The 16,042-nt window shown below is 42.0% G+C and overlaps 1 protein-coding gene across 2 annotated transcripts in view; it reads left to right on the top strand.

The window, feature by feature from the left end:
* Positions 1–2,191: 2,191 nt before the first annotated feature.
* The window catches only part of LOC133554815 (protein FAM184B), a 30,429-nt gene continuing 16,578 nt past the window's right edge, over positions 2,192–16,042 (top strand). For both annotated transcript variants that reach the window (XM_061903996.1, XM_061903994.1), the window contains exons 1-7: positions 2,192–2,350; positions 4,859–5,173; positions 5,239–5,338; positions 5,405–5,444; positions 11,629–11,656; positions 11,723–11,752; positions 13,519–13,605. In XM_061903996.1, the coding sequence (XP_061759980.1) occupies positions 4,862–5,173; positions 5,239–5,338; positions 5,405–5,444; positions 11,629–11,656; positions 11,723–11,752; positions 13,519–13,605 (597 nt within the window). In that variant the 5' untranslated portion in view covers positions 2,192–2,350; positions 4,859–4,861. The remainder of the gene's footprint in view (positions 2,351–4,858; positions 5,174–5,238; positions 5,339–5,404; positions 5,445–11,628; positions 11,657–11,722; positions 11,753–13,518; positions 13,606–16,042) is intronic.

Raw genomic sequence — 16,042 nt, 5'->3', positions numbered from 1 at the left:
AAAATTAAATATGACATGATCCTCAGAATACAGCGCTAAAGCCGTCCTCTTATAGGAAGTTTTACCACTTAAATGTACCAGCTACTGTGCAAATGTCTCACACTCAAACTAACCAGTAAACCAGTAAATGGGCCAAAGCTTAAAAATCACACAGGCACCTTCAAAATGGATCTGACTATCATTTAAAAAGGTTCCCCTTTAGTGGACCTGTTTTTTTGTCCCCATATCGTCAGAGGTCTCCTAAAGGTGACTGTGTAAAGATAGCGATGTCCCTATTAAGTAAGCATTGCCAGCACACACACACACAAACACACACTCACACACACACACACACAAACACACACTCACACACACATTCTTGTATTTTTGACCTTCTTGAGACCTCCAAAAATGCCTCTTTAGGACCACCCTTTCTATATATACAAAGATTTGTATTTACAACATTATTAATTTATATATACCCATCCATTTTCTACCACTTGTCCCTTTCGGGGAGCTGGAGCCTATTTCAGATGCATTCGGGCGGAAGAAGGTGTACACCCTGGACAAGTCGCCACCTCATCGCAGGGCCAATACAGATAGACAGACAACATTCACACTCACATTCACACACTAGGGCCGATTTAGTGTTGCCAATCAACCTATCCCCAGGTGCATGTCTTTGGAGGTGGGGGGAAGCCGGAGTACCCGGAGGGAACCCACGCAGTCACGGGGAGAACATGCAAACTTCAATATATACATACTATACAAATATAAAAAAAAGGTAAGCATTCAGTTAATTTTTTTGTGTTTGTTTGTAATTGGATTTTAATCTTCATTATTTACTTCAAGTTATTACAGTATATACATCCATCCATCCATGTTCTACATATTTATTTATTTGATTTATTTATTTTGACCAAAGAGCCGCATTTCAATTTCTTACACACACCTATAGTTACATATGTTGGCCAGAGGGGGCGCACTACACATTTTTACACACACCTGTTATTTAATTTGTTGACCAGAGGGAAAGCACTTTTAGAACCAACACACAGTCAATTTGAAAAATCCCTCCTTTAATGGGACCACCCTAATTTTGATATATTTCATCACCATGGGTGCAAATGAGACATTCTCTATTAGATGCAATGGTTTTATGGTTTTCTGTTTTGGGACCATGATTTATGTCCTAACTTGTTCATCGGTCCTCATACGGATGGTACTTGTCCTTGTCAGTGTTTCAAGAAGGGTAGAAATACAAGAACACAAAAAAACAAACAAAAACAACAAAAAAATACAAAAACACACATTTTCTCTCTTTCTCTCTCTCTCACACACACACACACACACACACACACTCACACACACGCGCACACACATATATACACCCATTTTTTTTTGGTCATCTTTTTTTTATTTTGTTTTTCATCACGTTTTACTCTTGCTACTGTATGTAAAACTGTATTATGGTACATTTTTTGTCTACTTTATAGCTTTTGTTTCACCCTCTTTTTGTGCACTGGTGTGCTTTATCCTTTCCATCCTTATCCTTTCCATGCTTTGTAACTGAGCTACTTGTGTGGAACAATTTCCCTTGTGGATCATTAAAGTCTTTCTAAGTCTAAAAACCTGCACTGCAACAACATAATTCCCCCATTGTGGGATACATCCAATTATATCCTACCCTACTATTTTCTATCTGTAAAGTTGCTGTACACTGGCATATACAGTATGGTATTTATTATTTTTGTACGGTAACCAGGTACACTACTGCTGCTCATTTTCCGTGGAGTGCTTTTTTAAATAGAGACATTTGAATTCCCCCATTTTTCAGGAAAATACATTAATAATATTCTGTTCTATTTTAAAATATTAGACACAGCTCTCAGTATGAGGCGGTTTTACAGCACAGCAAAGTACACCCTCCTAATTAAATAAAACTTCTCCAATTCTCTAAAGAACAGAAAGTGGGATTTTAGATTATTATGGATGCTTTAGGATGATTAACACCCAAATCAACAACCTAAGTTAGAAATGAAAAAACAAATTCATGAAGTTTTTGATGTTTTCAAGCCAATTATATTCTCAGTAAATGTTATTAGGATCCAAACTTGGTGTACTGTAATGTTCTGTTTGTAATCTTTGGGCCCACCCGTGTATGGTATCATTTTAGGCATGAGTGGTTGCTGAGATAGAGGAACAAGTGACGTGGTCCTTCACTTCCTGCAAACTTATGCTCAACAGAAGGAGCGTGTGCACGGAAGACAAACAAGCTAAACTTAAGGAGGAGTACATTTCCAAGAAAACACGGATGATATTTTAAATGGGCACACAAGGACACGTTCAGTTTGGATGAGAGGATGGTGCGGTATGTGACTTTCTGATTTCAGCCTCCTAACACATGTTTGTCTTTTCTTGCATGTTTCATTCACAATCCAGCAAGAGAACGGTGATGTATACTCCAACAAATGTTATATCTAGTGAAAAACATCTACTCTACATTTGGTGAATTTACTCAATTCAATACAAACTAGAGGTAATTGTGTGCCAATGCATAACATCTGCACTTACAGATATTTCCTTTTAAAAAAAACTTCAATTATTATTAACAAGTTTCATGCAAAAGATAGCAATAGTACGTCAACCAATGTCACCTGGAGCTAAACCAGGTGGTTCGAGTATAGATGAAACCAAAGTCAAGTTCTGTCATAGTGTAAGGAAGGAGAAAAGTACAAAGAAGGAAAAGTTTGTCATGATCCAAAGCATAACTCATCATGAATGCATGCATGTATGGCAGCTAATTCACTAATCAGTGGTGTGCAAAGTGCAGCCCGGGGGCCGTTTACTGTCCACAGCTTGAGTTGATTTACCCGTGACCCTTTCTGTACAATTAACAAAAGCACAAAGAAGAGTAACAAGCTGTGATAAAAGGTTAAAATATTAACACTCCCCTACCCGGAGATGGCACTCTACCCTTTTCCGGGCGAGAACCGTGGACTCGGACTTGGAGGAGCTGATTCTCATCCCAGTCGCTTCACATTCGACTGCGAACTGATCCAGTGAGAGCTGAAGATCTTGGCTAGATGAAGCCATCAGGACCACATCATCTGCAAAAAGCAGAGACCTAATCCTATACATAAATATACGTATATATGTATATGTATATATATATATATATATATATATATATATATATATATATATATATATATATATATATATATATATATATATATATATATATATATATATATATATACATACAATCCCCGTTTCCATATGAGTTGGGAAATTGTGTTGGATGTAAATATAAACAGAATACAATGATGTGCAAATCATTTTCAACCCATATTTAATTGAATGCAGTACAAACACTAGATATTTGATGTTCAAAATCACAAACTTTATTTTTTTGCAAATAATTATTATTTTAGAATTCCATGGCTGCAACAAGTGCCAAAAAAGTTGGGAAAGGGCATGTTCACCACTGTGTTACTTCATATTTTCTTTAACAACACTCAATAAACGTTTGGGAACTGAGGAAACTAATTATTGAAGATTTGAAAGTGGAATTCTTTCCTATTGTTGTTTTATGTAGAGCTCCAGTCGTTCAACAGTCTGGGGTCTCCGCTGTTGTATTTTACGCTTCATGATGCACCACACATTTTCGATGGGAGACAGGTCTGGACTGCAGGGGGGCCAGGAGAGTACCCGCACACTTTTTTTACGTGGCTTGGCATTGTCTTGCTGAAATAAGTAGGGGCGTCCATGAAAGAGACGGCACTTAGATGTGTGTACCTTTCAGCATTAATGGTGCCTTCACAGATGTGTAAGTTACCCATGCCTTGGGCACTAATGCACCCCCATACCATCACAGATGCTGGCTTTTGAACATTGCGTCGATAACCGTCTGGATGGTTTGCTTACCCTTTGGTCCGGATGACACGATGTCGAATATTTCCAGAAACAATTTGAAATGTGGACTCGTCAGACCACAGAACACTTTTCCACTTTGCATCAGTCCATCTTATATGATCTCGGGCCCAGAGAAGCCGGCGGCGTTTCTGGATGTTGTTGATAAATGGCTTTCGCTTTGCATAGTGGAGCTTTAACTTGCACTTACGGATTCAACTATAAATAAAGATTTCTACACATAGAAGTAATCATCAACTTAAAGTGCCCTCTTTGGGGATTGTTATAGAGATCCCTCTGGATTCATAGACTTAATTCTAAACATTTCTTCACAAAAAAATAAATCTTTAGCATCAATATTTATGGAACATGTCCACAAAAAAATCTAGCTGTCAACACTGAATATTGCATTGATGCATTTCTTTTCACAGTTTATGAACTTGGATTTATATTTTGTTGAAGTATTAATGAATAAATATATTTATAAAGGATTTTTGAATTGTTGCTATTTTTAGAATATTTTAAAAAAAATCTCACGTACCCCTTGGCATACCTTTAAGTACCCCCAGGGGTACGCGTACCCCCATTTGAGAACCACTGCACTAATCCATTATGGTGCTGACTAAAGACTAGAATAAAAAATGAATTACCATGAATTGATTAACGTGGACCCCGACTTAAATTCCATCCATTTTCTACCGCTTATTCCCTTTCGGGGTCGCGGGGGGCGCTGGCGCCTATCTCAGCTACAATTGAAAAACTTATTCGGGTGTTACCATTTAGTGGTCAATTGTACGGAATATGTACTGAACTGTGCAATTTACTATTAATAGTTTCAATCCATCCATCCATCCATTTTCCATCCATTTTCTGCCGGGATCAATCAATCAAAAAGCCTCACACCGCGGGTAAGCTAACGTGTGCGCGTGCGCGTGTGTGTGTGTGTGTGTGCGCGCGCGTGCAGGCTATGGACGTTCTTCGCCTCGGTGGACTCCGAGTGTCCCCCTTGAGACTGTTTGATCACAAGTTGGAGATCAGAGCAGAGAAATATGAGCGGCTACGAGGAGGCACGAACGTGACGTCATGCCGGAGTCCGGCACGAGATGACGGCTCAGCACAGTTTACACATCGCCTCAAAGAAAGAAGACAGGCAGAGTTCCTGAAGAGGAGGTCTCTGAGTCCCCTGAACTTCAAGAAGACTGGAAGAGGGTCTTCTTCCCCAGAGACTTTCTCGGGCTCGTCCTGCAGTCCACACAGCAGCTTAAACACAAACTACAGGGTGATAAATTGATTTGTCCATCTTGCATTTGCAACTCTCTCATGGCTCTCGCCGTCTGGCAGCAGATGACGACGACGACGATGATGATGATGATGAAAGAGGATGAAGCATCTTCCTCCCTGGGAGACGTCATAGTGGAGAGCGGCACACATGAAACCAAACAATGTGAGTCAAAGATGACAAAAAGTGTTGAGTTTCAAAGTAAAAGTCGTTTGTTTTTTGTCTGCAAAGCTGCCAACACGTCGAGGGAAGAGGCCAGTGTTCAAACAGAGTGAGTGACATCTCATCAGGACATAACACTACGCGCCAAACGTTTGCACACGCCTTCTCATTCAATGGGTGTTCTTTATTTTCATGACAATTTAGACTTAGACAAACTTTAATGATCCACAAGGGAAATTGTTTCACACTGTAGCTCAGTTACAATGATGAAAAGTGTAAGAATGGAAAGGACAATGCAGGTATAAATAGACTAAATATAGCGGTATAAAATATAACTTATACACGTAATATTTACATTAGATAGATAGATAGATAGATAGATAGATAGATACATAGATAGATAGATAGATAGATAGATAGATAGATAGATATATCGATCGATCGATCATACTTGTCAACCCTCCCGGATTTTCCAGGAGAGTCCCGAAATTCAGGGCCTCTTCCGAAAACTTCCCGGAAGAAATTTTCTCCCGAAAATCTCCCGGAATTCAGCCGGAGCTGGAGGCCACGCCCCCTCCAGCTCCATGCGGACCTGAGTGGGGACAGCCTGTTTTCCCGTCCGCTTTCCTACTATATAAACCGCTTGCCTGCCCAATCACGTTACAACATCTACGGATTTTAATAAAAAACTGCACACACAAGGAGACGAAGCAGAAGAACGAGGAAGTTACAGCCATGGCGACGCCGTCGACGAGAAAAATGGAAGAAATACGCTCGGAAACAAACATTTCAGTTTATCCAGGAGAGTTCGAAGGGGAAGGAGTATGTTGCCTGTAACTTTTGTAGAACAGACTTCTCCATTGAACACGGTGGCCGAACGGATATACTCAGTCATGAACGGTCAGCGAAGCACAAAGCTTCCGCAGCGCAGCATCGTTCACAACCCAGTATTATGGCCCACCTCGCAAAATGGAGACCCGATGGTGTAACTTATGCTGACACAAAGATGGCTATGCTGATAACTAGAAGTGACATCCCGTTCTCCTTTGCGGATGTCTACAACAAATCCGTGAAGGATATTTTCCCGGATTCGGAGATCGCTGGCCAGTACGCAAATGGCAGAACAAAGGTTACTCAAATAGTGAAAGGTAAGTGTTGTTGTTTTTTTAGTAACCAGCAAGCACAGTACAGTTAGTAGAACAACTGTGTTTTTATTACAGTGTATTTGATAGGTGCCGTCTGAAATTAAACTATTTATTTTATTTATATATATATATACATATTAGGGGTGGGCAAATTAATACGTTAATTATGAGTTAACTCATCAATATATATTAACGCCGACAAATATTTTATCGCACATTTGCGTATGTTGTTTACGTGCTTTTATTTTGTTAACGCCTTTTCTTAACAAGATGGCGTCGCCCGGCGTCGAGGGGCTCTTGGTAAAGATGGAACATTTGGCAAAAATACCGGACAATTCTGCAAATTTCATGGCTGGCTTACAGCGTGGTCACTCCGGGATCACTTACGACCGCCAGACAATTCTGGATGTGGATAGATCGGGCTGTTTTGGACTGAATGACGCGTGCTTGCTAGCTAGCATGGGAATACTTTGCCGGCTACATCCAGCAGCTTGTGAAGCAGCGGAGTATATGTGTTGTCTGTCTATTTATGAATAATGCAGACGAGGAGTGTTGGCTGAGTTCTTAACTTTTACTTTCAGAGTGTGCATATTACAACATACAGGATGCCGTCATGGCGACACAACCTATACCGGGCTACCGCGCATGCTCGTCACTCCTGTTGCATGCTGGGTAGGGTAGTTCTTTTATTCCCTGGCTCCTAACATCACAATATAGTACCATGTGTATGCGTTCAGTTTATCACAGCACCAAGCAAACAATCGGAAAATTCCCATCATATCAATTCCTAGATATGGTCATAATTATTTTAAGTGCACTACGCAGAATAAACACAACATTATTAATATTACTACTACGGATAATTTGATCAAAAAATCCCTAAAACAGCCCACTACCTATAATATAGTTTTTTTAAACATAAGATCCCTGATAAAAAAAAAATGTTTCTGGATATACCGTATTTCCTTGAATTGCCGCAGGGCATATAGTATGCGCCTGCCTTGAATTACTGCCGGGTCGAACTCGCTTCCCAAAATAATTAGCGCATGCTTAGTATTACCGCCTGGTCAAACTCGTGACGTCACAAGTGACACTTCCCCTGTCGTCATTTTCAAAATGGAGAAGGCTGATTTCAATACCCGTAATTTGAAATCGCATTTAAGGTCCAAGCTTACATCACATTCACATTTTTAATGCATACCTTTGGTAAGTGCCGGAGTGAGAAGAGGTTTTAAAATAATTAGCGCATGCTTACTTTTACCGCATGCCTTAGGTAAGCGCAGGAGTGAGAAGAGGTTTTAAATTAATTAGCGCCCCGGCGGCAATTCAAGGAAATACGGTATATACAGTATATGAATATATGAAATATAAATGAAATACTCGAGTTGGTGAATTGTAGCTGTAAATATACTCCTCCCCTCTTAACCACGCCCCCACCCCAATCACGCCTCCGCATCGGCTGCAAATGAACAACATATATGTACAGTATATTCCAGTATATTGTGTTAGATGTAAATACAAACAGAATACCATGATTTGCAAATCATTTTCAACCCATATTCAATTGAATGCACTATAAAGACAAGATATTTGATGTTCAAACTCATAAACTTGTTTTTTTTTTTCAAATAATTAACTTTGAATTTCATGACTGCAACATGTGCCAAAGTAGTTAGGAAAGGGTGTGTTCACCACTGTGTTACATCACCTTTTCTTTTAACAACACTCAATAAACGTTTGGGAACTGAGGAAACTAATTCTTGGAGCTTTGAAAGTGGAATTCTTTACCATTCTTGCTTGATGTACAGCTTATGTTGTTCAACAGTCCGGGGTTCTTGTTGTCGTACTTTACGCTTCATAATGCGCCACACATTTTCGATGGGAGACATGTCTGGACTGCAGGCGGGCCAAGAAAGTACCCGCACTCTTTTACTACGAAGCCACCCTGTTGTAACACGTGGTTTTGCATTGTTTTGCTGAAATAAGCAGGGGCGTCCATGATAACGTTGCTTGGATGACAACATATGTTGCTCCAAAACCTGTATGGACCTTTCAGCATTAATGGTGCCTTCACAGATGTGTAAGTTACCCATGCCTTGGGCACTAATACACCCCCATACCATCACAGATGCTGGCTTTTGAACTTTGCGCCTATAACAATCCGGGTGGTTATTTTCTTCTTTGGTCCAGAGGACACTACGTCCACAGTTTCCAAATATAATTTGAAATGTGGACTCGTCAGACCACAGAACACTTTTCCACTTTGCATCAGTCCTTCTTAGATGAGCTCGGGCCCAGCGAAGCCGGCGGTGTTCCTGGGTGTTGTTGATGAATGGCTTTCACTTTGCATCGTAGAGTTTTAACTTGCACTTACAGATGTAGCGACCAACTGTAGTTACTGACAGTGGTTTTAGGAAGTGTTCCTGAGCCCATGTGGCTCACACTGATGTCGGTTTTTGATGCAGTACCGCCTGAGGGATCAAAGGTCTGTAATACCATCGCTTACGTGCAGTGATTTCTCCAGATTCTCTGAACCTTTTGATGATTTTACGGACCGTAAATGGTAAAATCCCTAAATTCCTTGCGATAGCTCGTTGAGAAATGTTGTTCTAAAACTGTTCGACAATTTGCTTCCAAATTGGTGACCATCGCCCCATACTTGTTTGTGAAATACTTAGCATTTCATGGAAGCTGCTTTTGTATCCAATCATGGCACCCACCTGTTCCCAATTAGCCTGCACACCTGTGGGATGTTCCAAATAAGTGTTTGATGAGCATTCCTCAACTTAATCAGTATTCATTGCCACCTTTCCTAACTTCTTTGTCACATGTTGCTGGCATCAACTTCTAAAGTTTGAACAATAAATATGTTGTCTTTGTAGCATATTCAATTGAATATGGGTTGAAAAGGATTTGCAAATCATTGTATTCCGTTTATATTTACATCTAACACAATTTTCCAACTCATATGGAAACGGGGTTTGTATATATACTGATATATTACATTATGTCTATATCATATATACAATATATACCAATTACCCCAACAAACCACTGCAAAGTACAAGGCAGTAGCCACAACAGACTGATTAAAGATCTCCAACAGCTTGCTGCACACATTAAAGAACCTAAGTTTCCTCAGGAAAAAGAGTCTGCTCATGCCCTTCTTGTAAACAGCTTTGCAGTTGTCCTTCCAGTCCAGTCTGCTGTTCAAGTGGACTCCCAGGTACTTGTACTGCCCCACTACTGCCACCTCCCGGAACCTGGATCTTGATAGGCTTCACCGAGGTCAGACTCTTCCTGAATTCAATGACCAGCTCCTTGGTCTTGTCCACATTAAGGACCAGATGGTTCGCCTGAGACCACTCCACAAAGTCAGCGATAAGTGTCCTGTACTCTAATTCCTTTCCCTCTCTGACACACCCGACCGACCACAGCAGTCTTCAGAGTACTTCTGCAGGTGGCAGGACCTGGAACTGTACTGGAAGTCTGAGGTGTACAGGGTGAACAGGAAAGGAGACAGGACAGTCCCCTGTGGAGCACCTACACCACTGACCACAGTATCCGACAGGGAGCTCCCCAGTCGCACAAACTGGGGCCTGTCAGACAAGTAATCAGTGATCCAGGAGACAATGGATGAACTGACATTTACATTGTAGATTGTCACTGACGGCATCAAAACTGTGACTGAACACATGTAGAGTTATGTACTTAACAAAATAAAACATGTTCTATATTCTAGTTTCTTCAAAATAGCCACCCTTTGTGCTGATTACGGCTTTGCACACTCTTGGCATTCTCTTGATTAGCTTCAAGGGGTAGTCACCGGAAAGGGTTTTCACTTGAAGTGAAGTGAAGTATATTTATGTAGCGCTTTTCTCTAGTGACTCAACGCGCTTTTACATAGTGAAACCCATTACCTAAGTTACATTTAAACCAGTGTGGGTGGCACTGGGAGCAGGTGGGTAAAGTGTCTTGCCCAAGGACACAACGGCAGTGACTAGGATGGCGGAAGCAGGAATCGAACCTGGAACCCTCAAGTCTACCAACTGAGCTATACCGCCCCATATACTGCCTTTTCACAAGGATCATAGTTTTGATGCCTTCAGTGACAATCTACAATGTACATAGTCATGAACATGTGTGTTGCCACGCTTATGAGATGGGATATAAGTGTAAGCCACTAATTGTTTTAATTTTTTAAATAAATGGCTGTGATGATAATGTTAATGAGGGATTTGTAATCTCTGTTATGTTGGAATTCTTATTAATACTGATACTATTAATTTTTGTTTGATTACCTTTGGATTGTTTTGTGTCATGTACTAGTGTGTCCTCTCAATAGCTCTGTTGATAGCTATTCTGAATGTCGCTGGGCCGGCTGGTGCCTATCTCAGCTCAGCTACAATTGGCCACCTCATCGCAGGGCCAACACAGATAGACAGACAACATTCACACTCACATTCACACACTAGGGCCAATTTAGTGTTGCCAATCAATCAACCCAGGACTACTCAGGACCTTCGTATTGTGAGGCAGACGCACTAACCCCTCTTACACAGATCTGCCCCGGATTGATTTAAAAAAAAAAAAAAGAGGTATCAATCAATGTTTATTTATATAGCCCTAAATCACAAGTGTCTCAAAGGGCTGCACAAGCCACAACGACATTCGATGTACAGACAATGGGACGTCGGTGACAATGACTATGAGAAATCTTGGAGAGTACCGCATACTTTGAGACACTAGTGATTTAGGGCTATATAAGTAAACATTGATTGATTGATTGATGTGGACAACCATGGCCACCGGACCTGTGTCCTCTTTGACCCCCCCTCCCCCCCCCCCCCCCCCCCCCCCCCCCCTCCACCAGGGAGAGGGGGGCAGAGGGGAAAAGAAAAGAAACGGCAGATCAACTGGTCTAAAAAGGGGTCTATTTAAAGGCTAGAGTATACAAATGAAAGGGTTTTCACTTAACAGGCGTCATAGTTTTGATGCCTTCAGTGACAATCTACAATGTAAATATAGTCATGAAAATAAAGAAAACACATTGACATTAGAAGGTGTGGCCAAACTTTTGACCTGTACTGCATATATTATAATAAATACACGTGACATTAAATCACATTCATTCATGCATTCATGCAGGTCTGGCCTTGTGACCGTCAAAGAATCAGTGAGTTTCACAAACATGTCCCAGATATATAACTGCATTACAACTAACTTTATGTCGTCTGTACAGGATGTTCTGCAGTTACAAGAATACTTGCAGGTATATTTGTGTGCTTTTGTGGTTCAAAATGTGTGTTTTGTTGTTGCAAAAAGATGACATCCATGCACAATGACATGCTAGTTTGTTTATTTTACTATGTTTGGGAGTGTAGAGTGCTGCATCGTACAATTATTTGTGTTCATTTTGCGCAAGTCGACATGTTTATACTGTACACCTTCACAATAGCATAGAATACAAACACTGCCTTCTCCTGCCTCTCCTGACTAGTAGAAAGCTGTTTTTATCGGAGGTTTTATGTTGTATTTATACCTACAGTATACAAATAGTATGCATACTTTGTTTTTAAAGGAACATTTATATATATATATATATATATATATATATATATATATATATATATATATATATATATATATGATGTCATAGTAAAAATAGTATCCATTCATCCATCCATCTTCTTCCACTTATCCGAGGTCGGGTCGCGGGGGGCAGCAGCCTAAGCAGGGAAGCCCAGACTTCCCTCTCCCCAGCCACTTCGTCTAGCTCTTCCCGGGGGATCCCGAGGCGTTCCCGGGCCAGCCGGGAGACATAGTCTTCCCAACGTGTCCTGGGTCTTCCCCATGGCCTCCTACCGGTTGGACGTGCCCTAAACACCTCCCCAGGGAGGCGTTCGGGTGGCATCCTGACCAGATGCCCGAACCACCTCATCTGGCTCCTCTCGATGTGGAGGAGCAGCGGCTTTACTTTGAGCTCCTCCCGGATGACAGAGCTTCTCACCCTATCTTTAAGGGAGAGCTCCGCCACACGGCGGAGGAAACTCATTTTGGCCGCTTGTACCCGTGATCTTATCCTTTCGGTCATGACCCAAAGCTCATGACCATAGGTGAGGATGGGAACGTAGATCGACCGGTAAATTGAGAGCTTTGCCTTCCGGCTCAGCTCCTTCTTCACCACAACGGATCGGTACAACGTCCGCATTACTGAAGACGCCGCACCGATCCGCCTGTCGATCTCATGATCCACTCTTCCCTCACTCATGAACAAGACTCCTAGGTACTTGAACTCCTCCACAGTAAAAATAGTAAATAGTAAAAAAAAAAGGTGGATGATATGCATAGAGTAGAAAAAAGTGGATACAATGCAAAGGGTACAAAGTGGATAAAGTGCATGCAATAGTAAAAAGTGGATAAAATGCAAAGAATTGTAAAAAAAAGAATAAAGTGCGTGTAAAAGTAAAAAGTGGATAAAAATCATAGAATAGTAAAAAGTGGATAACATTCAAAGAATAGTAACAAGGGAATAAACTGCATGCAATATTTTACTATTACATGTACTTTGTCCACTTTTAACTATTCTTTGCATTGTATCCACTTTTTACTATTGCATGCACTTTATCCACTTTTTAAAAAAAAAAAGTAAAAAAAGAAGCTGATAAAATGTAAAGAATATCAAAGAAGAATAAAAATTGATAAAATGAAAAGAATAGTAAAAAGTGGATAAAATGCACAGAGTAGTAAAACATTTATAAAATGCAAAGAATAGTAAAAAGTTGATAAAGTGCATGTAATAGAAAAAATGGAGAAAGTGCATTCAATCACACTTTTGTCAATCACACTTTGTTGAAGAAATGCTGGACAAACAGAACTCATTAGCATTAAAGCTACAGACACTGAGAAGAAGTCTAAATTGTAACATCAAGATTAGACATCGGCCAACACACTTCCAATAGAGTACATTTAAATACATTTAAACACCTGTATTACACATACTGTAACACTTCACTTGTATCTTTTGCCCCCGATTAGGAGGCCTTGTGGAGAGAGGAGGCCATCAAGAAGAAGCTGGAGGAGAGCACAGCACAGTTCCTCAACTCCTCCAACATAATATGGAAGGTAAGCGGTTGACGTTGCGTTGCGTAAAGCCGTGTTGAAGACTCAACACTGTCTTCTTTGAGAGGAAGGCAGGAAGAGACACACATGCGGTTGCTTTCAGCTTCCTGCCTTCACTCTTGTTTGCACAGGAAGGCCGCTGCAGTCATTAAAACTATGTCAGAATTATTTTTACCAATAGTATGCTGAAGAGGAACAACAGTTTTTTTGAGAATTGTACCTGTCATTATAATGCATTCTAATTTGTAAAATATGGAAAGTGCCATGTGGCTAACAATAGCTGCTTTTCTATTACCCCTAGGAAATGCGCAAATATCGCAAGAAGAAACTGGTAATGGAATCACCCATATCTTGAAAAATCCTCGGAAATATTTTTACGCTCCTATAAGGTGGTTTTTCAGACTGAAGTGCGTCGCAAAGGCATGATGTGGAAACACTTTTTTTTTACCGCATTTACACGGCACCTAAACACCGAACCGGTGGGGCGCCACTGCAGGATACACACTTAAAAATGCTGGGTTATTTTGATGACACAATTTATGAGTTGCGAGTGTTGGGTTGCATTTTTGAGTTATTTTTATGAGAAGCAATCCATTTTGGGGGGTTATCAGGGTAATATTTTAACTCAATTTCTGGGTTTTCAAAATTATGAACCATGTTTTGGGTTTTTTTTCAATGAGTAACGCATTTTTAGGTAAAAAGGCTTTTTTTTTATTGAAGTTACTTTTTTCTTGAAGGGAATTTTATCATGGATAAATCTCATTAATATTATTTACAATTACACATCTGATGTACATGAGCATGCTGTATAGGACTACTATGACCATACACGGCAATTTTTGTAAAAAAAAAAAAAAAATGTCACATATCTTGCATTTGAGTATATTTTAATGGAATATTTTAATGGAATACTCCTCTCTGAGCTGCAACCTTATCGTGGTAGAGGAGTTTGCGTGTCCCAATGATCCTAGGAGCTATGTTGTCCGGGGGCATAAAGCCCCCTGGTACGGTCTCCCAAGGCAAACAGGTTCTAGGTGAGGGATCAGACAAAGAGCAGCTCGAAGACCTTTATGAAGAAGAAAAATCATGGACCCAGATTTCCCTCGCCCGGACGCGGGTCACCGGGGCCCCCCTCTGGAGCCAGGTCCGGAGGTGGGGCACGATGGCGAGCGCCTGGTGGCCGGGCCTGTTCCCATGGGGCCCGGCCGGGCACAGCCCGAAGAGGCAACGTGGGTCACCCCTCCAATGGGCTCACCACCCATAGCAGGGGCCATAGAGGTCGGGTGCAATGTGAGCTGGGCGGCAGCCGAAGGCAGGGCACTTGGCGGTCCAATCCTCGGCTACAGAAGCTAGCTCTTGGGACGTGGAACGTCACGTCACTGGGGGGGAAAGAGCCTGAGCTAGTGCGCGAAGTCGAGAAATTCCGGCTGGATATAGTCGGACTCACTTCGACGCACAGCAAGGGCTCTGGAACCACTTCTCTCGAGAGGGATTGGACCCTCTTCCACTCTGGCGTTGCTGGCAGTGAGAGGCGACGGGCTGGGGTGGCAATTCTTGTTTCCCCCCGGCTCAAAGCCTGTACGTTGGAGTTCAACCCGGTGGACGAAAGGGTAGCCTCCCTCCGCCTTCGGGTGGGGGGAAGGGTCCTGACTGTTGTTTGTGCTTATGCACCAAACAGCAGTTGAGAGTACCCACCCTTTTTGGGAGCACTCGAGGGAGTACTGGAAAGTGCTCCCCCGGGTGATTCCCTTGTCCTACTGGGAGACTTCAACGCTCATGTTGGCAGCGACAGTGAAACCTGGAGAGGCGTGATTGGGAAGAATGGCCGCCCAGATCTGAACCCGAGTGGTGTTTTGTTATTGGACTTTTGTGCTCGTCACAGTTTGTCCATAACAAACACCATGTTCAAACATAAGGGTGTCCATATGTGCACTTGGCACCAGGACACCCTAGGCCGCAGTTCCATGATCGACTTTGTAGTTGTGTCATCGGATTTGCGGCCTCATGTTTTGGACACTCGGGTGAAGAGAGGGGCGGAGCTTTCTACCGATCACCACCTGGTGGTGAGTTGGCTGCGATGGTGGGGGAGGATGCCGGACAGACCTGGGAGGCCCAAACGCATTAAGAGGGTCTGCTGGGAACGTCTGGCAGAGTCTCCCGTCAGACAAAGTTTCAATTCCCACCTCCGGAAGAACTTTGAACATGTCACGAGGGAGGTGCTGGACATTGAGTCCGAGTGGACCATGTTCCGAACCTCTATTGTCGAGGCGGCAGATCGGAGCTGTGGCCGCAAGGTAGTTGGTGCCTGTCGGGGCGGAAATCCTAAAACCCCTTGGTGGACACCAGCGGTGAGGGATGCCGTCAAGCTGAAGAAGGAGTCCTATCGGGTCCTTTTGGCTCATAGGACTCCGGAGGCAGTGGACAGGTACCGACAGGCCAA

The sequence above is a fragment of the Nerophis ophidion genome, linkage group LG06 (assembly GCF_033978795.1).
Source record: "Nerophis ophidion isolate RoL-2023_Sa linkage group LG06, RoL_Noph_v1.0, whole genome shotgun sequence".
NCBI classification, from domain to species: Eukaryota; Metazoa; Chordata; class Actinopteri; order Syngnathiformes; family Syngnathidae; genus Nerophis; species Nerophis ophidion.
Note: the sequence above shows the minus strand (reverse complement) of the source record. Positions and strands in the feature narration are given on the sequence as shown.